General features: G+C 35.2%; 1 protein-coding gene and 1 long non-coding RNA gene across 7 annotated transcripts in view; one reads left to right on the plus strand and one right to left on the minus strand.

Annotated features, from left to right (window-relative positions):
- The window catches only part of LOC110266158, a 21820-nt gene extending 4390 nt beyond the window's left edge, over window positions 1–17430 (minus strand). The window contains exons 1-2 of the long non-coding RNA XR_002353151.1: window positions 17038–17430; window positions 1574–1579 (exon numbers count right to left, since the gene is read on the minus strand). This is a non-coding gene — a long non-coding RNA (uncharacterized LOC110266158). The remainder of the gene's footprint in view (window positions 1–1573; window positions 1580–17037) is intronic.
- Window positions 14653–21516, plus strand: LOC107612721 (pentatricopeptide repeat-containing protein At3g23020). 6 transcript variants are annotated; one of them, XM_021110214.1, is made up of 6 exons: window positions 14653–14840; window positions 15777–16182; window positions 18003–20616; window positions 20811–20919; window positions 21019–21111; window positions 21385–21516. In XM_021110214.1, the coding sequence occupies exon 3, from the start codon at window positions 18041–18043 to the stop codon at window positions 20516–20518; it is 2478 nt and encodes an 825-aa protein (XP_020965873.1). In that variant the 5' UTR covers window positions 14653–14840; window positions 15777–16182; window positions 18003–18040; the 3' UTR covers window positions 20519–20616; window positions 20811–20919; window positions 21019–21111; window positions 21385–21516. The 6 variants fall into 6 exon arrangements, with proteins under 6 accessions (XP_020965873.1, XP_020965871.1, XP_020965872.1 ...); XM_021110212.1 differs by lacking the exon at window positions 14653–14840 and having other exon boundaries at window positions 15613–15977; window positions 16081–16182; XM_021110213.1 differs by lacking the exon at window positions 14653–14840 and having other exon boundaries at window positions 15613–15977; window positions 16094–16182.

Raw genomic sequence — 26768 nt, forward strand, 5'->3', positions numbered from 1 at the left:
ATATTTACGAAGAGAACTTTTTTTTAAGAAAAATTGATAATTAGACATTTATCTTTTTGTTCATTCTTTTTATTACACATTCTTTTTTTCTTTATTACAGTTTTAAAGAGAAGAGACATTTATTTCTGTTAGAATTCTTGCCACTTATTACTACCACAGTTTTAAGATTTTTTAAAGTTTGACTAAATTTTTTAATATTAAACTATGAAAAATTTAATATGTTAATAGATTTTGACAAAATTCTACTAATGAATTAATATCTTTTGAGGAAAAGTCTAGGAGTCAGCAATTTTGTTAAATTTTGGCCAGTATGTAACCAACAAAGAAAAGTGAGCCATTAGATGAAATCTCACACCAATCTCACACCATTAAAACCATAATTGATGGCTATTTGATGGCTACAAATCACAAAAGTTGCTGGCCCCTAGCATTCCTCATTATGTTTAATTTGATATATTAAAATGTATAAATCATTATGTTTGTATTCATTGCTTTCGTTGTTTGTCTCTCAGGCTACGAGATAAGCCTCAATGTAGTCCCTGAAGTTGCACTCGAGCCTCATAACAATCCTTGAACTTAAAAGTTCCTCAAAGTCATCCCCGAACTTGCACTCCGAGACTCAAAGTTATCCTTCCAGCAATTTCTGGACACTTGGCGCAACCGGAAAGCTGAGCTGGCAGCCTTCGTGACACGTGGGCCTTACAACGGCTAGCTGATGTGGCAGAGTAAACTCTCCCACATCAATTTGGTCCCTCAGTTAAAGTTAAAACCCTAATCCCCAAATTTGAAGGCCACAGTGCTCACTCTGTTCTCTTCTCCTCGGTTCTGTGTTCTTGTCTTCTCTATCTTTGAAGCCCGACGGTTATGGCAAGCACGAGCTATGGCATAAGTACATAGATATCACGCAATTGTGGCATATGATTTACCCAATTGTTACGAAACTAGGCAGTGTATATTGGATAGAAATAGTGCCACGATACAAAAAGTATGTAATTATGTAGCAAGGAATTTCGATGAATAAAGTTGAAAACCACTCGAACAATTTATTTATTTTTTCACTGTAACTCTTAAAAGGGTGCCTAATGATGTTAGTATATGACATTGTGTTAAACATAGATCTTGAGGAAACCATGCTTTTCACATAATATAGAATGTAAAGCCTTTCAACGGAGCAAAGTTAGCTTTTGTATCTTCAATAGCTATCTGCCTACATATCTTCATTTCCAGAATGAAGAAGTGCCATTTACAACTATATGTAATCATACCTAGTCAGAGCCGTCCAACAAGACCCAATGCTAATGTACTCAGTTGCTTCTAACTGGTATTAGAAACTGATGAATGTCTATGGAAGTGAATATCAGCTACATGAATGAAACCCTCTGCTTTAGAACAAACAGTAGCTCAAAGGGAGAACTGTATAATCTTATGATGACCAAAACAAAGAGCATCAGAAGCATTAGAAGTATGGAAATACAACGCATCACCTTAGATATTCACTTACACACAGTTACTCCACATTTGTGCACTATTCAACAGTAACTACCCTATGATAGTTACTCAGTTTCAGATCAACTCCGGTCTCGCTGGGAAATGGTCACAGCAAATTTATACCTTCTTTGCACCACCTTAGATAAATAAACATCTACACTCAACAGAACTAGAAAAACAATCCCAAATATACCACAGGGATAGTTTACATATTAACACACAAAAGGTAACATGACTTTGTTTTTCTTGTTCATCAAGGACTCTTATACATCAACATCACATTGGAGATCACTAGCTAATCCTAACTTAAAAATGTGAGGATAAGTAAGAAACAAAAATGATATCCATTGTAAGTAAATACAAGCTAAAGATTTCATCCATCTGGTGACCTTTAAGGATCCGATTTAACCGTTTGTATGATTTAAACAGAACTTAATAATACACAAATGGCTTGATCAGGACAACCCATCAAATTGCTCTTTCGAAGTAAAGGTATGAGAATATCAGTAAAATTCAGACAGTTTCTCACCAATAATTTTTTCCATTAAACAAATCTTCAAAACATAGCAACAAGTACGACCATCAATTTGATTAAAGAATCAGGTAAACTTCTACAATTAAGAAACAAAACCAGCACAAATCAACAGCAATCAGAATAAAAACGAGAAAAAGGAAAATTGATGAAAGTTTCAATGAGTTGCACTATAGAAGACTGAGAAATAACATCAGGTATCATTTTTTATTTGAATTTTTCTTTTTTTTTTCCACCGTAACAAACCTAGTAACTGATCAAACCCTAGTACAGAGCCCAAAACAGAGACGTTCATAGCCACAGATTACATTCGAAAGAAACGACTTGAACTTTGGTGAATGTTAAATTAACAACAACATCAAAACACAGAGAAAGTACATATTTTTTTCATTTTCGGCTTACCTGTGTCAGAGAAACTAGCCTTCCCAACTCTGTGTATGAAGGAGATGACAACAGCGATGCTCCAGGGCCTGAGTTTTTGACTGAAATTGGTGCGGTTAATGCAATCGCAAATGTGCCATTGGTGACTGTCTCGAAGAAGAAGAAACCTCACTCTCTGTTGTGTTTGTTTTGTGTTTTGAGAGGAGGGAGGAAGGAGGAAGGAGGAAGGAGGAAGGAGGCTTTCAGCATGAAACGACGTCGTTTCATCTCATTTTGGCACCACAGCCAAAACAGCGTCGTTTCAGTAAGGCTCACGTGTCATGAAGGCTGCCAGCTCAGCTTTCCGGTTGCACCAGGTGTCCAGAAATTGCCGGAAGAACAACTTTGAGTCTCGGAGTGCAAGTTCGGAGATGACTTTGAGAAATTTTTAAGTTCAGGGACTACTATAAGATTCGAGTGCAACTTCAGGAACTAAAAAAATTTAACCTTCCAATTCTGTTATTATCTCGTTTGAATTTTGGACTCATTTTAATCCTATTCGATCAATAATTTAATGTTTCATTTCAAATGTATTTTTTTTTTTTTTACTTTTTTTTATGTTGCACCAAATAATAGTAATTATTCGGTTAGATTAGAAACATACGTATTATGAGTAAAACAATTCAAGTGATTGTCATTCTAACTCTAACATAAGATTGCAATGCCGAAATTTTGAGTTTGGATTTACTATTGGAATTTTCATAGAAAAAGTAATAAAATATATGCTTGAAATTGGATTATTGGTCAGTCCTTGATAATATAATCTAAATACTGGTCCTACTAAAAAAAGAGAAAAATAAGATATAATATAGTACCTTTAATTTACTTAATTCATTTGGATTATGAACTGAGCTAATGAATTTCCATTCTCAATATATCACTATTAAATCTCGCATATGGATTTTACATTATTAAAAGCAAAAATAATCTATCATTTGATGAAAGTATATTGCTGTTTGTCGAAGAAGAAAATAGAAATGCTAAAAGGATATGCAACACTAAAAGTATTATAGTAATTAGAATCTCGATTTAACTCTTAAAATCTTTCGATATTACGATTTTAAATAAGTCAATCAATTTTACGAAATTTGTACTAAATCTGACGATTTTACGATTTAAATCTTGTTAAGATTTTACGTTTCACGTATTTAATGTATTTTTTCGATTTCACGTAAAATTTCGATTTTTTCAACATTGAGAAGTACATCAATAAAATATATATTACCATGGAACTCAAGAATGCATTGCAATGGATACTGTACTGGATACCTCCGGTACGGGTTAAGAGATAGATCGGAAACTTATAGGTTGAGACGGATGCCGGATTATTTGACTGGAGCAATGGGGGTGGTACCTGTAAAGATACTCCGATGCTCAAGTCAGAATGGATCTATGAGGTGGAAAATGTGAGGAGTGAATGAATACCTGAGGGACCTTATTGGTCCTTTATTTATAGGTGATGATGAATATCATATCTTATCTTGTTTGGTTAAGATAAGGGAGGTATTTGAATTCGAAAGTCAGTTAGGAATTCTTATCGGGCCGGTTTTGGGCCTTTCGAGTGGCGGATCGGGTTTAAACCCGGGTGGCCGAGTTTGAGACTCATTTCGTGAGCTGAAAGGCATAAGGCTTATCAATTGTATTGCATGCATATAATGAAAACCATTAATCTAATTAACATGCATGCACGTCCATATCCCAAAGACAGAAGCAAAACATTAAATAATCAAAATAAGTTGCAACAAAATTAAAGAAATCACCAGCATGCATATCTTTTATATATCTTATATATCTCTCATTCATTACATAATTATTTTCATTCATTTCCACCTCATGTGTTGTGTCTCCTAACAAGCACAATCAATTCAAGAACCCTAGCTTATATAAAATGCATACCATTCATCTTCTCCCTTTCAAAAACACACTAACAAATTAATAATTAACACAATGGGAAACCAAAATAGTACTCATCAACATCAAATAGAGATTGAGAACTTATGGTCCTTCCAACGCCGCGAGGTGGAACAGGCCAGCGACTTCAAAAGCGGCCTGTTCTCCCTCGATCGCGTTAGGAAGATGATGAAGGTCGAAGAAGACGTTGATCGGATCTCGGCCGAGGTGCCGGTTGTCTTGGCCAAGGCATGTGATCTCTTCATCCGTAATGTCACCCTCCAATCATGGCACCAAGCCCAGAAAAATAAGCGTTCTATCATCCAAGGCCAAGACATCAACTCCACCATGAATTCCTTTAGGGATGCTTGCCATAACATTGAATATTTTAAGAGATTAATGAGCGCATCTTAGATTAACTATATTTGATTAAACTTGTTATTTCAAATTAACTATATATATATATGCACTTCAAAATTCAAATAATGGTCAAATATATAGTATCTTCATTTTTTTTCCTTTTCTTTAATTTTTCGTTGTTATTATTATTATTTCTGTTAGAGTGTAATTAGAATCAATTAGATCAATTAATATTATTTAACATATCTGAATATTTATTATAGGATATTATTACATCTTCATGATTTCGATTTTCTTAACACATATAAATATCTTTTTATATTGTATCATTATTTTATACAATTTGAATAGGCACAAATTCTTTCTCTACTGTTTTCCCTTACATTTTCTAACATGGTATCAAAGCTATAGTATCCTCCTTGAGGAGAATAGGTTGATTTTCTTCTAGTGAAATCACTGTGCTTTTTATACTTTTCTTCCATGCCATTTTTTTTCATTCTCTTTTGTCAGTGCTTTGATGCTTTTCTTATCTCGCCGATTAGCTCATTCATTACTTACTTATTCTCATGGAGAAACCATATGTTTTTTGTCACCTTCCGATAGTTTGCCATATTGTCGCACTTTGTCACTTTTCAGCAGTTTTCCGGCAGTTTGCCATCTTTTCAGCAGTTGGCCACTCTTGCGGCAGTTTCGTCTGCACTTTTCTTGTGACAGTTTCGTCTGTGTTTTCTTGTGGCAGTTTCGTCTATATTTTCTTCCGACAGTTTCGTCTGCATTTCCTTCCGGCAGTTTCGTTTGCACTTTTCTTGTGGTAGTTTTGTCTGCATTTCCTTGTGGCAGTTCTGTTTGTGTTTTTTTGTTGCAGTTCTATCTGCGCTTCCTTCCGACAGTTCCATCACTACAGAAAAAATGGAGAATAGCGGCGGCAAATTGTCTGCGGTTTCTCCCTCTGCTGCAATTTGCCAAGATAGCTGCGATTGGCATCCGATCTCTTCAATGTGACGCAGAATCAACTTGGATAAGCATTGATTCCATGAAGCCCCGCCACTAACCCTAACGCAATATACTAATTTCACTCCAAATCAGTTCAGTGGGAAACTCGTGAAAGGAGAGTGGAAGGGGCAAACCCCTGTTCTTTGCTCTACCGTGCGCCGCTATGTCACTGTGGAGTCGCGTGGCTGCCGACCCAACCTTCTCTCACCGCCTCGACTATTACCCTCTACTCTACAATGCGTGAAACCTCAAATCCCTCATTCACGGTATGCATAACCTACCCCTGTTCTCTGCTTTCCCGTGCACGTTTGTGTCGTCTTTGAGTCACGTGGCTATCCAGACATCCTCTTCTCGCCGCCGTCGACCGTTCCCCGCTCCTCTACCGTGCACGAATCTGAGTTATCACGGCCTCTCCCTGTCACTAGTTCGTTCTTCCACATTGCTCTTTCTTTCTTATTTTCATTCTTGATTACTTACAAAATTTGAATCCTATTTTCCTCAAGATTTGTATATGTCTTCTCCTCGACATCGCTAAGTCGTGCTCAGAGTTGTTGGCGTTGCTGTATATGGTTTTTTCTTTTTTGTTCAGATTTTTTGTTCACTCTAAATCCTGATTCTGGTTCTGCTCTTAGATTTTTCTACTAATTAAATTGATTGTTTTACTTATTCAAAGAAGAAGAGAAAGCTCAATATCAAATATTTTTAGTATATTCCATTCAATATCTAAATCAAGTTGTAAATTGCAGTGTGAAAATAATTTTTACAAATATTTTTATAAATTTGTCAGAATCAAGTGATCCCCTTTGAGTATGGAAATGGGAGCTTAGAAGATAGGTCATGAATCTTGGTTGATATTGATACTAGTAAGCTTACTCATTTTTTAATGTTGATGATTTCACTAGTGCATTTAACTTGGAGTGGTTTGAGGCTAAGAAAACAGAATCTACTGGTGTTAATGTTGTTGATGTACTAACATTGGCAATGCTTGCAAGGATCATAGTCTCCTTATGATAAATTATCACAGTCATTCAATTGTTTTGCAAGTTGGATATTCAGGTATGTTATCGTCCTTTTGGTTTGATTATTTTGTCTCCACTTTTATTTATGATCATTGAATTATTAGATTAAAATCTGTTAATGTCCACAAAGCCATTATATATTTAACTTTGTTGAACCACTTGCATAATAATCATGGTTAACATATCATGGATGGTTTGTCTTGCTTCTATTTTAAAAATCTGAAAGGGTAACTAAAGAAATGGTGCCTATCATTTATCTAAAAAGTTTTTTTTTTTATTCTTTTTAGAAATTGTTCTGTCTTTGGAGGTTTTCTTTGATTATGCAATTTGGTTGGAGTTAAGAGAAGAATGAGTAGGATTAATGAGAAGAAAGAAAGGTAAACTTGAGTTTTTTCTAAAGATAGAATGTTTTTCTTTTTTGCTTAAAAACATTCATTTAAAGTGGAATTAGGTCAATATTTATTCTTGGACTTCCTATTAGCAGCTAATGGTCATTTCTTCTTTGCTATCATTATGGTTTTAATTTTGGCTCAGAATATTCTAGAAGTACAAGGTCTTTGGTTTTAGAATTGGATTGGCTTTATGTGTAAGAGATTGGAAGGACCTGTACCTTTTTCCTATTCAACTTTTGGTTTCCTTTTGTGATTATTTGTTGTAATATGTTTTACTTTACTGCAGCATTAATTTAAGTATGGTTTTATATGCCTCTTGTATATTTCTTAGTAACAATATGGTTCAATCTCTTTAAATAACTTGGTTACTTTTATTCTGATCTTCTCAATTGGTTATGTCACTTGCATATTAGTTTAAATGAAAAAGATTTTTGTCTTGAGTTGAGGTGCTTTTCGTGAAGGCTTCCAGATCAAATAGCTGCTTCAATTAGGTTTTGCTATTACCTTTTTATTTTTTTATTCATTTGATTTATTATATCTTTGACTTTGCTAATTAATTTAAAACATTTTGAATGGTTCACAATACTCTATCTGGTTTAAAGCATTTTTATCCATGTTAGAATGCTTTGAAAAATATATTTTATTAATATACTTTTTTTAATTATTCAGTTTATTACCTGGTGTAATATGTGTTATTTACAAAGGAGCTTGATTATCTTAATTTTATTTTGACTTTATTAAGATAATCTGTTAGGTAAAGCTAGTAACTCTTTTTAACTTGTTATAAATTGAATTTTTTATTGTGATAGATACTTCCACTTGGAACCAACAATCAAGAGCTACCTAAAAATCGTCTTTATGAGTAAAATGTTTTTGTTAGATTTTTTTTTCTTATTTAAAGTTTTCATTGGTTGATTAGTTAATATTTTCTTAGTAGATGTTTGTCACACCTTTGTTTTTAGTATCTATCAATTGTGGATGAATTCATTTAAGATGTTCATGCTCGATGGCCTATGACTATTGTTCAAGCTTGTTTTCATTCTAGTATATATAACTCTCATTGTTCACATAGATTTCATCAACTATTTTCTTTCCTTGTTTTTTTTAGGCACATAGCTATTATTAATTGTATAAATATTTTGATTCAGATTTTTTTTTTCTTTGGATTTTATCATTACCTGCCTAGAAATTTTTTTTTTTTCACAATCGTTCCTTGAATAGAAATTATTTCATAGATAACTGTCTAAGCTTTATAATTAGACTTATACTACATATCGTATATTTTTTGCATTGATTTTTTTCTAATTAGATCATACTGTTATTACTATTGAAGGTAAATAACAAATAAATTTTTTTATCATTTTTAGTGGAGACACACAAGGTTCAGAAATTCTAAAAGTGTGTGGTAAAAAAGCATATGTTGCTCAATCACCGTGGATACAAAATGAGAAAATTGAAGATAATATATAGTTTGATAAGAAAATAGATAAGAAAATGTATGAGAAGGTTCTTAAAGCTTGTTCCTTAAAGAAGGATCTTGAGAATTTATCATTTGGGGACCAAACAATTATATGTGAACGTGGGATAAATTTGAGTGGTGGACAAAAACAAAGAATTCAAATAGCTTGTGCTTTATATCAAGATTCTAATATGAATACTGCTAGGGAGCTAATAGCCTAAGTGTATAATATGTACAATGAGCTAAATCTGGATACCTAGGGATAATAAATATCTTATATCATAAAACCACTCATCCAAAAAGCTTAAGCTGATTTTGGGGTTCACTAAGAATCGAACTCTTGACTTTTCGGATCTAGAACTCTAATACCATGTCATGAAACCACTTATCCCAAAAACGTAACCTGATATAACAATGTAACACTAATGGTCATATCTCTAATACTTTATAAACTTCCATTGTACACATTGTACGCTTAGGCCATTGGCTCTCTATACTTTCTCTTCTAATATATATCTATTTGATGATCCTTTAGTGATGTTGATGCTCATACAAGTTCTCATATCTTTAAGGTAATTTTTTTTTTGTTATTTATCGTGTGCATTATGATCTAGTCTCTTATGCATAATAAAAAAATATGACATTTTTTATTATTTTGAATTTTGAAATGGAGAGTGGAGAGAGCGGGGGAGAGTCTTCGAGGGTGGCACATAGCGAGGCAGCCGGCCATGCCGGCGAGAGCAATAAGGGGAGAGTGGAGGTGGGCATGCATCAGGTGAAAAGGAGAGAATTAAAGGAGACAATAACAAGATTCAAGGTCAGCGGATATCGTTCAGAGATAAAGTTGTGGGTGCCTCAACAAGGAGAGCTTTGGAGGTTGCTGATTCTCTTGATGGGGATAAGATGGCTACAGTAGTTGGTAAGCAAGGCGATTCGGAGATACCAACTGTGACGTTCACTGAAGAAGCAAAGGAGATATTGGCAAAGCCTGTAAACCCCGGTTAAATTAGTAGGTAATTAGTCAATAAATTAATTTTTAATAAGGAGGATTAGAAATGTGAATATTATATTAAATTAGGGTAGAGCTCATCGAAACGAGAATTTTGACACTAATTTCGAGAAAATCGGTCTAAGATTGGACCGAACGGGCCGAACCGGGCCCAAACCGGGCCCGTGGGCCCAACCAGCCCATCACTTAAGAAGACCGAAGCCTTCTCTTTTCTTTCATTCAGTTAGGTTTAAATATTCTTAGAAAACCACCTCTTATGGCTCCTGTTTAATACTTTAAGCTCTATAATCTAAGTGTCGGCGTCCTAGGATTGCCTCTGGCATTCCCAGGACCTTATATATTATGTGTGTGGCACCTTTACTATACTGAGAACCTCCGGTTCTCATTCCATACTATGTTGTTGTTTTTCAGATGCAGGTCAAGAGACACCTCGTTAGGCATCTGGACTCTTGAAGCGGAGTGGTTACTGGGTAGTTTTATTGTACAGTGATAAATATATATGTACTTAGCTTTCTCTCTGCATAACTTGTTCTTTTTGATCCTCTTAGAGGTTTATGGAGAGGCAGGATTGTGTATATGTACTTTTGGGTTTTTGATATGTATGTATATATGTGTAAATATTCTCCGGCTAGTCTTGACTTCGCAGGCTGAGTTAGGAGCTTGTTATTTTGTATCTTTGGCACTCTTTTCCTACTTCTGTTATCTTATGTTTGACAGTTACGATTTTCTTATCCCGCAAGTTAACTCGTTCCTTGAGCGTTGCGCTTTTATCTCACGATTTTTATTTCCCCTATTCTTCAAGGCTCCTAGCATATTATAATTCTTCTGCTATTATATGTACTCATTTTATTTTAGAGGTCGTAATACCACACCACCTTCGTTTTACGACTTAAGCGTAAAGCTTAGTGTGGTAGGGTGTTACAGAGCCCTACAAAGATGTCATCGTGATCAAAGTTCTTGAAAAAAACTTTAGCTATACGGCGATCACGCACAGGCTTAAAGGAGTCTGGAGAACCAAAGGAGGATATGAGGTACTAGATGTCGGTTTTGGCTATTTCTTAGTTAAATTTGATCTCTTGGAGGATAGAGAAAAAGTTCTACTTGGAGGACCGTGGATGATTACTGGTAGTTATGTTGCGGTTAAACCTTGGAGTTCTTCATTCAGACCTTGTGAAAATACTTTTGGATCTACCATGGTTTGGATAAGAATCACAGGTTTAAACATTAACTATTATCAAGAGAAAGCCATGAAAATGATTGCGTCAGCTGTTGGTAAACCGATCCGCATCGATTTAGCCACCAAGTCTGCAGAGAGGGGAAAGTATGCAAGAGCATGTGTGCAAATTAAAACCATCATTAGAAGAAAATCTAACAAGGTTCATGGGTTGCTGGTCAGTGATGGGTCCTGGTCTGATGATCCGAAAGTTTTGCAAAGAGAGGTCGTTCATTTTTTTAAAAATATTTTTTGTTCTACTGAGCCTGTTGAGGTTAATTGCATGGGAGAAATTCCTATGCCATCTCTTAGCCAGGATGCTTGTGATAATTTGTCTAAACCAGTAACAATGTTGGAGGTTAAAGAAGCTCTGGATAATATGAGCTCGTTCAAAGCTCCTGGGCCGGATGGTTTCCAAGTTTTTTTCTTCAAGGAATATTGGGATGTGGTGGGTCATGAGGTGTGGCGTACTGTTCAGAAAGCATTCTTAGGGGAGACTTTAAGCCATTCTTTGTTGGAAACTTTGATTGTTCTTATCCCTAAATGCGACCCTCCAACTAGATTGAAGGATTTTCGGCCAATAAGCCTTTGTAATGTAATTTATAAGCTAGTGACTAAAGTGCTGGTTAATAGATTATGACCTTTTTTGGATGAGATTGTTAGCCCAACTCAGGGAGGGTTTATACATGATAGAGGAGCGCCTGATAATATTATTGTGGCCCAAGAAGTTATTCACTTTCTTAAGCGGACAAAGTCTAGAAAAGGAGCTTGTAATGAATTGTGTTCAGGCTTCAAATCTTTCCATCCTTTGGAATGGGAATAGATTGGACAGCTTCCAACCTCGCAGAGGGCTCAGGCAAGGAGATCTAATTTCTCCTTATTTATTTGTTTTGTGCATGGAGAGATTGGCGTGCTTCATTTCCAAACAAGTTGACGAGGGTATTTGGGATGGTGTGGCTGTTTCTAGAGGAGGACCTAGAGTTTCTCACTTGATGTTTGCAGATGACCTCCTCCTTTTTTGTAAAGCGAAGAAAAATCAAGTTCGGAATGTTGTGCACACCTTGGAGTTGTTCTGCAAAGCTTCAGGTATGAAGGTTAACATTGAAAAATCTAAAGCTATTTGTTCTAGAAATATCTCTAATAGAAGGAAGGAAATGTTGTCTGGGGTTTCTCATATTCCTTTTACTAGTGACCTAGGCAAATACTTGGGAGTGAACCTTAATCATCCTCGAGCTGCTAGGTCTATTTTTTCGGACTCTTTAGAGAAGATCAAGAATAGGCTGGCTAGTTGGAAAGGTCGGCTCCTTAACAGAGCAGGCAGGCTTTGCTTAATTAAATATGTTGCTTCTTCTCTTCCTATTTATCAGATGCAAGTGACTCTTTTTCCTACTTCGATTTGTCAAAAAATTGATTCTGTGCTTAGACAATTCTTGTGGAAGGGAAAGGTGGGGGAGCGATGCTTAAATTATGTCAAGTGGAGCAAAGTTGTCACTCCAAGAAAATATGGAGGCTTGGGAATTAGAGATACCCAGTGTGTAAATTTTGCTTTATTAGGAAAGCTTGTTTGGCAATTACTGCATAATAATGGTAAGCTTTGGGTAAGAATTATGTTGGCAAAATATTTATCTGGGAGGTCTTGCTTTTCATCCAGTTTTTCTAATAATGTTTCAAGCACTTGGCGAGCGATTTATAAGACAATAGAAAAGCTTCGTGATGGTTTTGATTGGTGTACAGGCAGGATGTCTCAATCCTTTTGGTATCATGCTTGGCGACCATGTGGAACACTAGCTCCTTTGGTTCCTTTTGTGCACATCTCTGATTCTCACTTGAAGCTAGAAGATGTCTGGTACCATGGACATTGGCGGTGGGATATTCTTTGCACAATGATTCCGGAAGAAGTTAAACTTGATTTGATGCTCTTTGATCCTATCAAGCAGGCAGGAGATAAAACAGGTTGGTTTTGGACAAACTCAAATACTCTCACCTACTCGACTAAAAGCGGGTATGAATGGCTATTGAAGAAGAAATTTGGCTGGAACGATAATGAAAATTGGCTTTGGCTTTGGCGCTTGAGAATACCGGAGAAGATAAAGTGTCTGCTCTGGCTTTGTCTCAACAACGGAGTTCCCACAGCTAGTTACCGGTTTCAAAGAGGTCTTGCTACTTCTGATTTTTGTCAGCGATGTTATCTTGCTCTAGAGGATATTAACCACTCCTTTAGGACTTGCCAAAAAGCTCGTCAGATTTGGATTAGCTTAAATTTGGGAATGACCGCTGAGGACTCTAGTTTGGATTTTGTGTCTTGGATTCGTTCTAACCTCAACAAAAATGAGTTTCTCTTTGCAGCGGCCTTTTGGTGGATTTGGAGGGATAGGAACAATGACATCTTCAATCAAGATGATCCATGGAGTAAGGAGAAAATTGTTCACTTAGTTCAACATGCTGCTCGCGATTTCTCTAAGGTTGTTACCAACCAAAAACATATTATTCCTTCTTCTTTGCAATATAACTGGGAACCACCTCCAATGAATGTCTGTAAAGTGAACTGCGATGCAAGCGTTTTTGAAAATAGGCAATTAGCGGGTTTTGGATGTATTATTAGAGACAGCATGGGAATTTGGATGAAAGGTTGTTCTGCCAGTATACCTCTTTCTAGTGTTCTCTCTTGTGAGCTTCATGCTATTTGGAGAGGGCTTGTTATGGCTTGGGATTGCGAGTGTAAAGAGGTCATATGTGAAACTGATAATCTTGATGCATTTCTTCTTGTTTCGCGAGGCACAACCAGCATGATTACGAATGACTCTGATCTGCTTGGCAAAATCAAAGAGATGCTTCAGCGCAATTGGACAGCTACTTTAGTGCTCATCCAGCGTAACAGAGCGGCTGATTTAATGGCTAAGACTGCTGCTTTAAACAAGCAGGTGTACCTAGAGTGGTTACAACCTCCTAATAATTTAGACATTATTATTAGAGAGGAGTGATACTCTTTCTCTTAGGTGCTTTTTTTTGTGTTATGTTCAGTCACCAAAAAATAATAAAAAAATATGAATAACTTGTTTTAACTAATTTTTTTTTAATTTATTTGTGGAATCACAGAAATGTTTGTTAGGTTATTTGAGTTTAAAGACAGTAGTTTGTGTTATTCATCAAGTAGAGTTCATACCTGTTACCGATCTTATATTGGTGAATGGAGATTCAACATAGATTATCGTGCATTAAATAAATTAACAGTGGCTAAAAATTCCTATAACTATAGATTTTGTGTTGCTACTTGCTAGATGAATCAAGCTGCTAGTGTATTATCTAATTTAGATCTTTAATAAGGTCATTACACTACACCAAATTAGTCATATAGTTACACTAAATTTGTGACCCTAATTTTAAGGGTCTTCATTAATTAACATTGTGACACTTATAATATAATTTTTTTTTACCGTCAGTAATGAAATTTATATCTCTCTTCACACTTCCTTTTACTCTGCCGTTTGAGACGAAGACTATATTTGGTTAGAAGGAAAGAAATAGAAAGGAAGGAAATAAAAAAAAAAGAAAGGAAAAAAATTGAGTGGATTTTTATTTTCTTTAGATATGTTTGGATAAAAGAAAAATAAAAAAAAAATATTATAAAAAGACAATTTTATCTTTATATTATAAATTATATAGAAAAAAAATAAAAGAATAATATTAGAAAGAGAAAAAGAGAGATTTAATTTTCTCTCCATTTTCTTTTTATTGTTAAAAAAAAAAAATTAAAAAATTCTACCAATATTTTTTCATCTATTTTTTTCCTCTTCCATTTCTCTCCTCAACCAAACAAGAGAAAATAAGTATTTTCCTTCCTATTTCTTTCCCTCCATCTTCCTTTCCTCCCATTTTCACGTCAAACAAATTCACCAGAAATGAGAAGAGACGAGAAATAGAGAAAGTAACACCATTACCTTCACTGTCGCTGCGTCGCAGTTCGCGTTCGCTGTTCACCGTTGCGGTTCGCGCTCGCCTTTCACTGTTCGTCGTCCCCCGCATCGTCCTTTCTCTTGCCCTCTTTTATGTGTGCGAACACTGATAGTGAGTATTTAATCGTTCTTCTACTATATTTTTCCCTGTAATTTCTTTGTTGTTGCTGCAATTTACTGTTATGATTATATCCTCATGTTCATACTTGCGATTGTTTCTTTGAATTCTCTTATATCATTTTAATTTTACCTGCACTCAACATGTTCGATGAAATGCTTCAACCAGATTTCTTTGAATGCTCTATTTATTATTTGTTTGAATGCACTCAACATGTTCGATGAAATGTTTCAACCTATTTTCTTTTGTGTTAGGTCTATAGAATGATATTGTTAGTGGATCTTGGTTTAATTTGTGTTCCGTTTTAACCGAGTTTCTGAGTACTACTAATGAAAAATTTTGAGAATTCTTTTTTGTTTGTCATTATCCTTTCAATACTTACTACTACTAGTTACTACTTTCAAGTTTCAGTTATAGTGAAATATCGTGCTGCGCGATTTTTGGGCTAAACAGTCTCATTCTTCTCCATGTAGTCCTTCTTCTGGATTTGGATCATAGTACTAGTATACCAATAGCATGATCTCTTAATGACATTTTGACCCAAATTATTTTAATGTTAGATGTCATTGGAGAATGAAATTAGAAGTCCCTTTTATGTTCAAAATCCCATGCATATTACTCTATCAATTTTCTTCTTCATATCTGCATTAGAAACAGGTGAATGTTACCGTGTTTCTGTTATCTTTGGTGAGTCAATAGTCTGAATTTTAAACTGGAAAATTTCTGTTTATCCTTTATAAAATGTTATGTTATTAAATTATCCTTCTTTCTCAGAATGTGTGAAATTCTTTCTTTTTCTAATCTTTCTTTTCTACCACTAGCTATATAGCTAATAGCTTCTATATACCTGCTGACTCTCTCTCTTCTTCCAAGTCCTTTCACCTTTATTTGCTTGTTCACCTTTAAGAAATAACTATTTTCTTTTCTTAGTTATTGTTTGATAAGAACATCCATCGATCAAAGAAGTGAGAAGCAATGTAGGTTGGCCAATTAATATATTTACAAGGATTGAAAGGGAAGGTCATAAATCAATACAGAAACCTTTTTGTGGAGGCCCGTGGCAAGGATTCTGCCAAAAAGGATCTTAATAGCCAGAGGAACTTATTCCGAGATATTTTAGAATTTTTTCAGGTATTTAAATTTCATTTTATTTATTAGTTAATATTACTATGATAACCGAAGTCATTCATCATCTTGTAAATCTAGTATTTAAGTGCTGATTTTATTTTGTTAGAGGTATTTTTCAGAGAGGAAGAACCACTGAAGCTGAAGCAAAATCTGAGAAGCTCTTGAGAAGAATAAATGTGAAATCCGAAAAGGTTGACCTGTCAAAGAGGTATTATTATTTGGTCTTCATTGATTATTACTATTTAGTTGGGTGGAACCTTGCTAGCATGAACAGATTTCTTCTAATATTAAGAAGTATTAATTAATTATTCTAAAAGAAATTTGTCATAGTAAGAATAAATGCTAATCAATTTTACCAGAGATTCACAACACAAGGTTCTAAGAATCGGTAATAAAATATAATGAATAAGAAGATTATTCACATATTTTCCTTGTTAATGCCACAATATCGATGAACAAGAAGATGAAACAATTAATGGGTACGATAGATAAAATTATTTGCTTTAAAGTTTGGAAATGATCTATTGTACTTTTTGGTACTTAGTGTTTATGAATTCTCTTTCTTGGTGCTTTTAAAAGGTAATGGTTTCTACAGAAGAGGAATTTGAGCTTTGAATAGGGAAACTCAATTTGGCTGGCTCTTCTTTTGGTTTTGGTTTAACAGTTGAACCTCTCTATGCCACAGATTTCAGGACGTTCGGTGAAGCTCTTGTGGTTCAGGTCTGTTGGCAGCAAATGCTGTTACTCCCTTTTCTCAGTTTTTTTTATCATGTGTAATATTAGCATACCAAGAAAATTCTAATTTTCTCATCTTGTAGGGATGAGATTTCTTGGTTAAAAGTTTTAGGGAAATTGAGGGTCTTAAAGCCGCTATTTTAAAACATTGGATTCTAGTTCCATGAATGACTGAATAATGTCATGAAAATATATCTAACTTGATGAGAGAGATTTGAATGATAACAGAAAAATATAATGATGTAATTTGAGTTATGGATTTATAGTTTAAAAATAAAAAATTTACACCGAAGACAAAATGCATCTTATATTTGGGTTTGGAGGATACATGCACTACATTAATGTTCAGGAATGAATTCTTGATTCATATCCAATAAGTATTTAACCATAGGCTAGTATTATGATTATCTTCTATTGTTTCACCGTTGTCCCTTGCCTATTGAATTAAAGCCATTCACAAAACTTGAAGCATAATTTTTTCTACTTGTTTTAAATTAAGAAGAATAGATTTTTGCGGATTTTGATAATTGGTAACAAACTTTAATATTGGCATTGGATATTTCTTTTGTTATTTGACTTTTGGGTTTGTACTTGGATGAGGTTATAACATTTTCGTTGATTTAGTATTTTTAATTTGGATGACATTTTAATATTTATATTAGACTATGATTATGTTTTAGTATGTTTATTTATATTTTATTTATTATTTTATTATAAAACGGTTATTCTAATTGAATCACAATTAAACCGATTAAACTATAAACCAATAATTAGAGCGATTTGATAACCGGTTCAATTTTCAAAACCTTCATTGGATGTTAAAAAATCTATATATATGGCGTTTGAATGAGGACTACTTATCTTCCTATCTTCATGGTAAATATCTCTGTTTTTGGGTGTTGCTCTCAAGTCATTGGCTTTTTGGGTAGAACATGGGTGGTTATAAACTCTAGCCTTTCAATATGCTATCATGGGGGCATCTCTTTGGGAGTTGAATTATTCTTGGTTATGAGAACTTTCTTGTGGATGCTAAACTTTATGTTTTGTTACGATGACCATAGTTTTAAGCCCCTGAGTTGATAAACCTGTAATAACATAAGGTGCCTTCTACTGAATGTGTTGCTTCTAAAGTGTCTTTGCATTTGTAAATATTTTGCAAAATCTGATGGTACTCCATTATGATACTTGATTTGATTTACCTTGAATTGTAGATATATTTGCAAAATCTGATGGCCAAAGTTTGTGATACTTTCAATGGGACTTTATTTAAGGATTTAGGATTATTCGTTGCAGGTTTTTTTCACAATTCTCAATAGTTTTGTTCTTGGGAAATGCTTTTGAAGTTTCACCCTTTGTGTTTGAACGATGTAAATGCACTTGCCCCAACTTCAACGTCAACTTCCACCTCAATTCTGCCTGAAAACAACAACTTTGTCCGCATTCTCCATAGCCCCAATTCCACAAAACATGTCATAGAACACCAACACACTCCACCAAAGAGCCTGAATTTGGAACAGGATTTGGGGATTCTAAAGAAAAGGGTTAATAGGTCTGTTGTTTTGCAGCATAACAAGGTGCACATCAGGTGTTTGACGAAATGGGTATGTTATGGTGGACGCATTCCTTCTATTCTTCAGGCTCTGAGTACTGTTCAGGACTTGGATGAGGCTCTCATGCCATGGCAAGAGGCCTTGACCTGCAAGGAAATTAGTATTATTTTGAAGGAACAGGTTTCTTGGGAGAGGGCTCTTCAGATTTTTGAGTGGCTTGAGAAAAAGGGTTGTTATGAGTTGAATGTGATTCATTATAACATTATCTTCAGGGTCCTAGGCGAGGCGCAAAAGTGGTGCCTTGTGGAGAGTTTGTGGGATGAGATGAATGCAAGAGGGGTTGAACCTGTGAATTCCACATATGGAACTTTGATTGATGTTTATGGTAAAGGTGGACAGAGAAAAGACAAAGCACTTGTTTGGCTTAAGAAGATGCGAAGTCAAGGAATGGAACCTGATGAGATCACAATGGGGATTGTTGTTCAGTTGCACAAGAGGAATGGAGAGTACCAGAAAGCTCACGATTTTTTTAGTAAATGGTACTCAACAGGTGAACCTCTGAGACTAAGGAGGAGTAATAATACTTCAAAAGTAGGCCACAATGTGTTATCATATACCAATGTTTGTTTAAGCTCAAGGACATATAATACTTTGATTGACATGTATGGTAAAGCTGGCCAACTTTGGGCAGCGTTTGAAATCTTTGCTAAGATGATCAAACAAGGTGTATCTCTGACCACAGTGACACTTAATACAATGATTCATTTATATGGAAATCATGGATGCCTTGAGAAAGTTAGTTTGCTGTTGCAGAGGATGGTGGAGCTTCGGTGCCTACCTGATGCAAGGACATATAACATACTTATTTCTGTTTATATTAAGCATAATAATATCAATTTGGCAGTGAGGTATTTTGCAATGATGAAAGAGACCTGTCTTGAACCGGACCTTGTTAGTTATCGTACCCTCTTGCATGCATACTCCACAAGGAAAATGGTCCTTGAAGCCGAAGAGCACATGCAGGAGATGGATGAGAAGGGTCTTGAGATTGATGAATTCGCCCAATCTGCTGTGACTAGGATGTATGTAGAGTTGCGTATGCTTAAGAAATCATGGTTGTGGTTCAGGAGGTTTCATCTAGCTGGGAGTATTACGTCGGACTGTTATTCCGCCATTATTGATGCATATGGCCAGCAAGGGTATACTTTAGAAGCAGAGAGAGTCTTTAACTGTTGCAAAGAAAGGAAGAAGCTTGGCGTCCTTGTGTTTAATGTGATGATTAAAGCTTATGGGGTTGGAAAATGCTATGATAAAGCATGTCAGTTGTTTGACAGTATGGAAACATATGGTTTTATTGCAGACAAGTGTAGCTACAGTTCTCTCATACATATCTTGGCCACTGCTGACAGGCCACACATTGCAAAAGCTTATTTGAAAAGAATGCAAGATGCAGGACTAGTGACTGATTGCATTCCATATGCCGCGGTGATAACAAGCTTTGGAAAGTTAGGCCAATTGGAACAGGCAAAAGGATTATACAAGGAGATGATTGCATATAATGTCCAGCCTGATGTAATTATCTATGGGGTGTTAATCAATGCTTTTGCTGATGCTGGAAGTGTTAAAGAAGCTGTTAGTTATCTTGATGAAATGCAATGGGCAGGTTTTCCAAGAAATCCAACTATAGATAACTCTTTGATGAAGTTGTATACCAAAGTAGGGTACTTGAAAGAAGCACAAGAAACATACAAGTTGCTTCAGTCATCAGAGCAGGGTCCTTCTATATTTTCCTCTAATTGTATGCTTGATCTTTATACTGAGCGACTAATGGTTGAACAAGCGATTGAGATATTTGAGAGCTTAAAGCAGAAAGGTGTTGCAAATGAGTTCTCATATGCAATGATGTTACGCATGTATAAGAAAATTGGGAGATTGGACGAAGCTGTTCAGATTGCGAAACGAATGAGAAACCTAGGACTCCTCACTGATTTATTAAGTTATAATAACATAATTGGCTTGTATTCTCTTGTTAGGAGGCCACAGGAAGCTACCAAGACTTTCAAGGAAATGGAAAAATCCGGAATTCAACCAGATGATTTTACATTCAGAGCTCTTGGACAATGTTTGCTGAATTATGGAGTTTCAAAGCAAGATATTGGAAGGCTAGAAGTAATGGTTAAGAAGGATGCACCAAATGCTTTGCAAGAATGGATGTTGATGCTCTCATCTGTGCTGGGAATAGATGGTTATACATATTAATTGACATGATCAATCATTGATGCACCTTACATCTTCAGTTCCTACAAGGCTCAGTTTATCGCTAGAGCATTCCAATCAAATTATCTGGAATTACACTGGTAATTTCTGTACTTATATATTCATCTGTTGTTTTCTATATCTGCAGTAGTTTCCCATAAAACAATTTATAGTAGTAAACTATTTCAATATTAAGTTTCTGTTGTTTGAAAGTTACTGAATAAGTGAATATTACCAATTTTATGTGCCGTTGTACTGTGTTAAATTTAACGTGTTTTTCGGAGCTCACAAACAGTTGAGGGCTTGAGGCTATTGAAAGTCATAGTTGTTCAAGGAAAAAAATTAGCGATCTGGAATTTCATGAGCAATGATTGTTTTTTTTTGTGATCAAGCTGGGGAATCAGGTAATAAGGATTTACTTTCTCTTTAGTGTTCTATCTTTTTATATTAGCTCTGTGTCATATGTTTAATCTGGCAATGATTTGTTAAATTGTATCAAACAGCAAAAACCGGGGTCATTAATAACTGCTCGATCACTGTTTGGAATCAAGAGCTGAATTGCACTCTGCTAGAAACCTTTGGGGTACCTGAATGAGGTCAGTTTTTCCTGGTATTTATCCGATTTCTAAATGTCATAGTTTGTTGACAGTTCAAATGTTTTCGTATTTATGTATTATGATATTAATGATTACTTTGAACCCTGAGAAACAAAATTCTTTTCTTGGCATTTGACATGTCCAACCTTTAGATATTTCCTTTTTTATACTGTGTTAGAAGCTTGAATAGAAAACCCTTAATATCTATTAAGCTTTCAACTCCAATATCTATTAAGCTTTCAACTCCTATAACTGGGCTGCTTTCATGGATAGGAAGATCAAGAATGATCTTTTGAAGGTGAATTACGGGCTGGACTTGAGTCTGGGGAGCTTGAATTGAAGATCAAGTTGATCACCCCTGTTGCTTCTCAATATAATGCTGAGATTGCACGAGTCGTTACTTTATTAAAAAACTATTTTGTCATGTTTTAGGCATGTTTCATGAATTTTTCTGTTGTTTTTGCCATTTGTTGTGCTCACCTTTACTCTTTTAATGGGGCGAACTGAGAATGCAAATTGAAGGTTTGTGCTGTCCTTCAATTTTTTCTTGGTTCTTCCTATACCTTCATTCAAGTATTTGATTCAAAATCTGGCCGAAGGATGGTTTCTTTTGTAGCATCATTTGTTCTTTTTCTTAGATATCACTTCCTCGAGTTCACAATATCACTTTGAAAATTTTGTATTCTGATAAATTACTCCCATTAATGTACAAATGTTTTTCAGAGCGACATCTATCATGAACTGGAGGTAGTTTTAATTCTATGTTAATTTGAGATGAGGCTACCACTGGTTCTATTAGTATCACTAATGTTGCCACTTGTAATATAATGTCTTTTTAGCATTTGTTGGTATATAGATTTTGATTTTTGATACTGGATTTGATCCCAATGAATACTGTGCATATCCACTTTGTGAAGATTTTCCTGTTTCCTCTGATTTAGACCATAGTTATGAAAATCGGACTGAACCGGACGGCTTGGACCAATACCCGTGAACCGGAATCGAACATGGACCATTCGCAAATTTGAAAGCTCTGCTACCTGTTGAACTATGTTGTTCTGTCATGATGTATGTCTAATTGTCTATACATGGTGTTTTCATGTTCATTTTATTAAATGTAGCTCTAACAATTTGACCAGTGACTCATGCAAAAATTTTTCTGTTGTTTTTTAACACTGAATGTGGATAAAGTTGAGTTCTTTAGTCCAATTAGCAAAACCTGTTCTAATTTTTGTTATAAATTCTGAAGTCTAAGGAAAGGAAGTTTTATTCCTTGTAAGCCTTCTCAGTTTTTGATGCATGCATCACTCACAATTTTTCAATAAATTGTCCTCAATGTTTTTAATTTTTGTTAAAGCTATCCTTGGTCCGCTTTCAATTATCTCTAATGGAGTTAATTCTTAGGGGTACTTTAAACACAAATCGAAAATATAGAGATAAAATTAAATAAAATTAAATATAGAAATTTTTGAAAAAGTCACAAACGAAGAGCGAAAGTATATTTTACTCTTTTATATACTTATACCAATTAGATATTATTATTGTTATTATTATTATTAATGCACTTATGGTATTCAGTATTCACCTAGGCCTATAAAGTTATAGTTTCCATAGCTTAAAGACATTTCATGAAAAAAAGAGAGCGCTGTCACGGCCTTGGACACACTCCAACGCTACCGTGCCGGCACTCGGACTTACTCAACCTCTTGAGCTAAGACCAAGTCAGCCTAACCCTCAATATTTAGCAAGAAGGCTAAGAATACAAGAGAACACAAGAGAAAGGAAGCTTTGGTGGAAGAACACTTTATTGCTCAAGTGTTTGTTACAAATGATTCACACACCTTACACTAACTCTTACCTCCTATTTATAGCCATCCACCTCCTCAATGGATGGTTAAGATCAAATCTAATCAACGGTCCAGATTAATCATCCAGAACCTTCTTTACAAATATCTATCCTACCACAACTTTCCAATTGTTTCTAGATTATTCCATACCACTCTTTATACTTCTATATACATCTACACTCTTCTAGAATACTCTATGAAGGAGTTTGAACAGCTCTGTCCATAGTCGTCCTGTGAAGCGTGGATCTTGATCACTAATGATGCTCTTAGGCAATCCCCAGTACTTCACCACATTCTTGAAGAATAGTCGTGCTGCTTCCTCTGCAGTGCAGTCAGTAGGGGCAGGTATAAAGGTAGCATACTTCGAAAATCGATCCACTACTACGAGAATAGATCCAAACCCCTCGGACTTTGGTAAGGCAGAGATGAAATCTAGAGAGACACTTTCCCACGGTCGCTCCGAAGGAGGCAGAGGTTCCAACAACTCACTTGGTGTCTTATTTTCAATCTTATCTTGTTGGCACACAAGACAAGTCTTCACATAGCTCTCCACTTCATCTCTCATTTGGGGCCAATAATAAGAAGATTCAATGAGTGCCAAGGTCCTTCGCTGACCTTGGTGACCAGCCCACTTGGTGTCGTGGCATTCTCTTACCAACTTCCTTCTCAGATTGTCCCATTTAGGAACGTATAGTCTTCTCCCTTTTGTGTAGAGAAGGTCATTTTCTAACCAAAATCTTTTGGTCTTACCTTCTCTAGCCAACTCCACCAACTTCTTGGCTAATGGGTCGTGATGCAACCCTTCCTTGATGGTATGCACAATATCTCCTTCCACCATAGAAATAGCCGCCAACTCAGCCTTGCGACTCAACGCATCTGCTACCACATTAGTCTTGCCTGACTTGTATTCGAATTCGAAATCAAACTCAGCCAAGAAGTCTTGCCACCTAGCTTGTTTGGGGCTTAACTTCTTTTGAGTTTGGAAATAGCTTGTAGCCACATTGTCTGTCTTGACGATGAAGTGTGAACCAAGCAAGTAGTGACGCCAAGTTCTCAGACAATGCACCACCGCGGTCATCTCCTTCTCTTGGACAGTGTATCGCCTCTCTGTATCATTCAGCTTGCGACTCTCAAAGGCAATAGGATGTCCTTCTTGCATCAGAACTCCTCCAATAGCGTAGTCAGAAGCATCAGTGTGGACTTCAAATACCTTTGAGTAGTCGGGTAGTGCTAGTACTGGTCCTTCTGTGATAGCAGCCTTCAACTCATCAAACCTTGAACTCCTTTGGCTTGGGGAGATCAATCTTTGTCGTCTCCCTTATAATGGTTGGTCGAGATTTTGCCTCTTCGAACCAAACTCGAACTTCCTCAAATATCTTTAAGGAATTCTCAAGCTTCTCTTCAATTTGGAGCATGCTTTCTTTGAAAGCATCTAGTTCTCCTAATACGTGAGCCTCGAGGGTCTCCTTGTCATGTTCTATCATTTGGAAGCGCTCATCCATAGAGGATAGAACATTTTCCAACATAGAAACTCTTTCTTCTAAGAAGTTAGAGTCCTTACCTCTAGGCTCACTTGAAGAACGGACATTCTTGCCTCCCCATTGAGAAAGAATAGTATCCCTTCCCCTTTGAGACTCAACATGCTCCATGGTGATACTAGAAGCCATTCCCACAAGCGACTTGTGCTCCCTCTCGAACCTTGCTCGGATACCAAATTGTCACGGCCTTGGACACACTCCAACGCTACCGTGCCGGCACTCGGACTTACTCAACCTCTTGAGCTAAGACCAAGTCAGCCTAACCCTCAATACTTAGCAAGAAGGCTAAGAATACAAGAGAACACAAGAGAAAGGAAGCTTTGGTGGAAGAACACTTTATTGCTCAAGTGTTTGTTACAAATGATTCACACACCTTACACTAACTCTTACCTCCTATTTATAGCCATCCACCTCCTCAATGGATGGTTAAGATCAAATCTAATCAACGGTCCAGATTAATCCTCCAGAATCTTCTTTACAAATATCTATCCTACTACAACTTTCCAATTGTTTCTAGATTATTCCATACCACTCTTTATACTTCTATATACATCTACACTCTTCTAGAATACTCTATGATCTTCTAGAGTCTTCTAGAACCTTCTAGGATATTCCAGGAACTTCTAGGACATTCTAGAACGTTCCAGAACCATCTAGAGCATTCTCAAATACTCTAGAAAACTCTACAAACACTGTTAAATTTAACCTTCTAAAATTTACCGTGACAGCGCGCTTCCCATAATATCTTGTAAAATATAAACCACGTATATTAATTGATTACCGTGTCATAGAAGAAATAATTAAACACCAAATTCTTTAAGGAACACAAGTATTTTATGTTGGTCCCTTGCAACAAATAAATTTCATTGTAATAAATAAAAAGTTGTATTAGTAATACATAGAAAGAACATAAGTATTTTATATTGTTACTGGAGTATGGTCTTCAAGTGAGAACTTTAATTTTTACACACAACACATTCATAAATCATAATCATATTCATTGAAATGGAATTCAACCGAAAGAGTTCTAAACTGCTTAATTATAAGTTGAGCTAACAACTATTCTTTGGACATTTGTTAAGATGTTCAATGTAAAGTTTCTTTTTTGTACAAAAAGATTTGAAGTTTTTAATGCTTTTGTGATACATTTTTTGAAAAAAAATAAAAATAAAAAACTTTAAAACTTTCTATTATAAATAACCTTAACCAGTATTTTTAGAATATTTATTAGCAAAACTCATTATTGTATAATATAATAGTACCTATTTAAAATAAAAAAATATATTTTATAATATTTTTAACACAATTTGAATACACACAATTCTTTTCTCTACTGTTCTCTCTTGCCTTTCTAACATGTTAGAAAAGGGTAAAAGAGAACAATAGAAAAAGGATTTGTGTGTATTCAAGTTGTATGGAATGATACAATATAGAAAGGTATTTATAGGTGCTAAGAGAATCGAAATAATAAAGACGTTATAATAAGTATTCAAATATGTTAAATAATGCTAATTGATCTGATTGATTCTAATTATACTCGAACCTCCCCTTCAAACTCAAGTGAAACTTTTTTAAAACAATGAAATAAAAAAAAATGCATAAACTAAAAGAACGGGTACAGACGTAACTGTCGAAAGGAAGTGCAGACAGAACTGTCGGAAGAAAGTGCAGACAGAACTGTCGAAAGGAAGCGCAGATAGAACTGCCATAAGGAAATGCAGACGGAATTGATACAAGAAAACTCAGACGGAACAGCCAGAAGAAAACACACAAGGAACTGCTACAAGAGTGGCCAACTGCCGAAAAACTGTTGAAAAGATGGCGAATTGCCGAAAAATTATTGAAAAAATGACAAATTACAAAGAGATGGCTATTGAAAGGCGATGGAAAACATTTGGTTTTTCTATGAGAATAAGTAACTAGTGAATGAGTTCATCGGTGAGGTAAGAAAATATCAAAGCATGGATAAAACAGAAGAAAAAAATGGCACAAAAAAATATGAAAAATACAGTGATTTCACAAAAAAAAACAACCTATCCTACTCAAGAAAGATACTATGACTCTGATACCACGATAAAAAGAATAAGAGAAAACAGTAGAAAAAAGATTTATATATATTCAAATTGTATAGAATAATACAATATAAAAAAATATTTATAAATATTAAAAAAATTAAAATAATAAAAACATAATATTCTATAATAAATATTCAAATATATTAAATAATTATAATTAATCATAATTATACTCAAACATCTTTATCCTTAAACAT

This window comes from Arachis ipaensis, chromosome B08 (genome assembly GCF_000816755.2).
Source record: "Arachis ipaensis cultivar K30076 chromosome B08, Araip1.1, whole genome shotgun sequence".
NCBI classification, from domain to species: domain Eukaryota; kingdom Viridiplantae; phylum Streptophyta; class Magnoliopsida; order Fabales; family Fabaceae; genus Arachis; species Arachis ipaensis.

Bases quoted from the DNA above. Each gene is read 5' to 3' on its own strand.
- LOC107612721 (XM_021110214.1), top strand. From the start codon at position 18,041: ATGCTTTTGAAGTTTCACCCTTTGTGTTTGAACGATGTAAATGCACTT.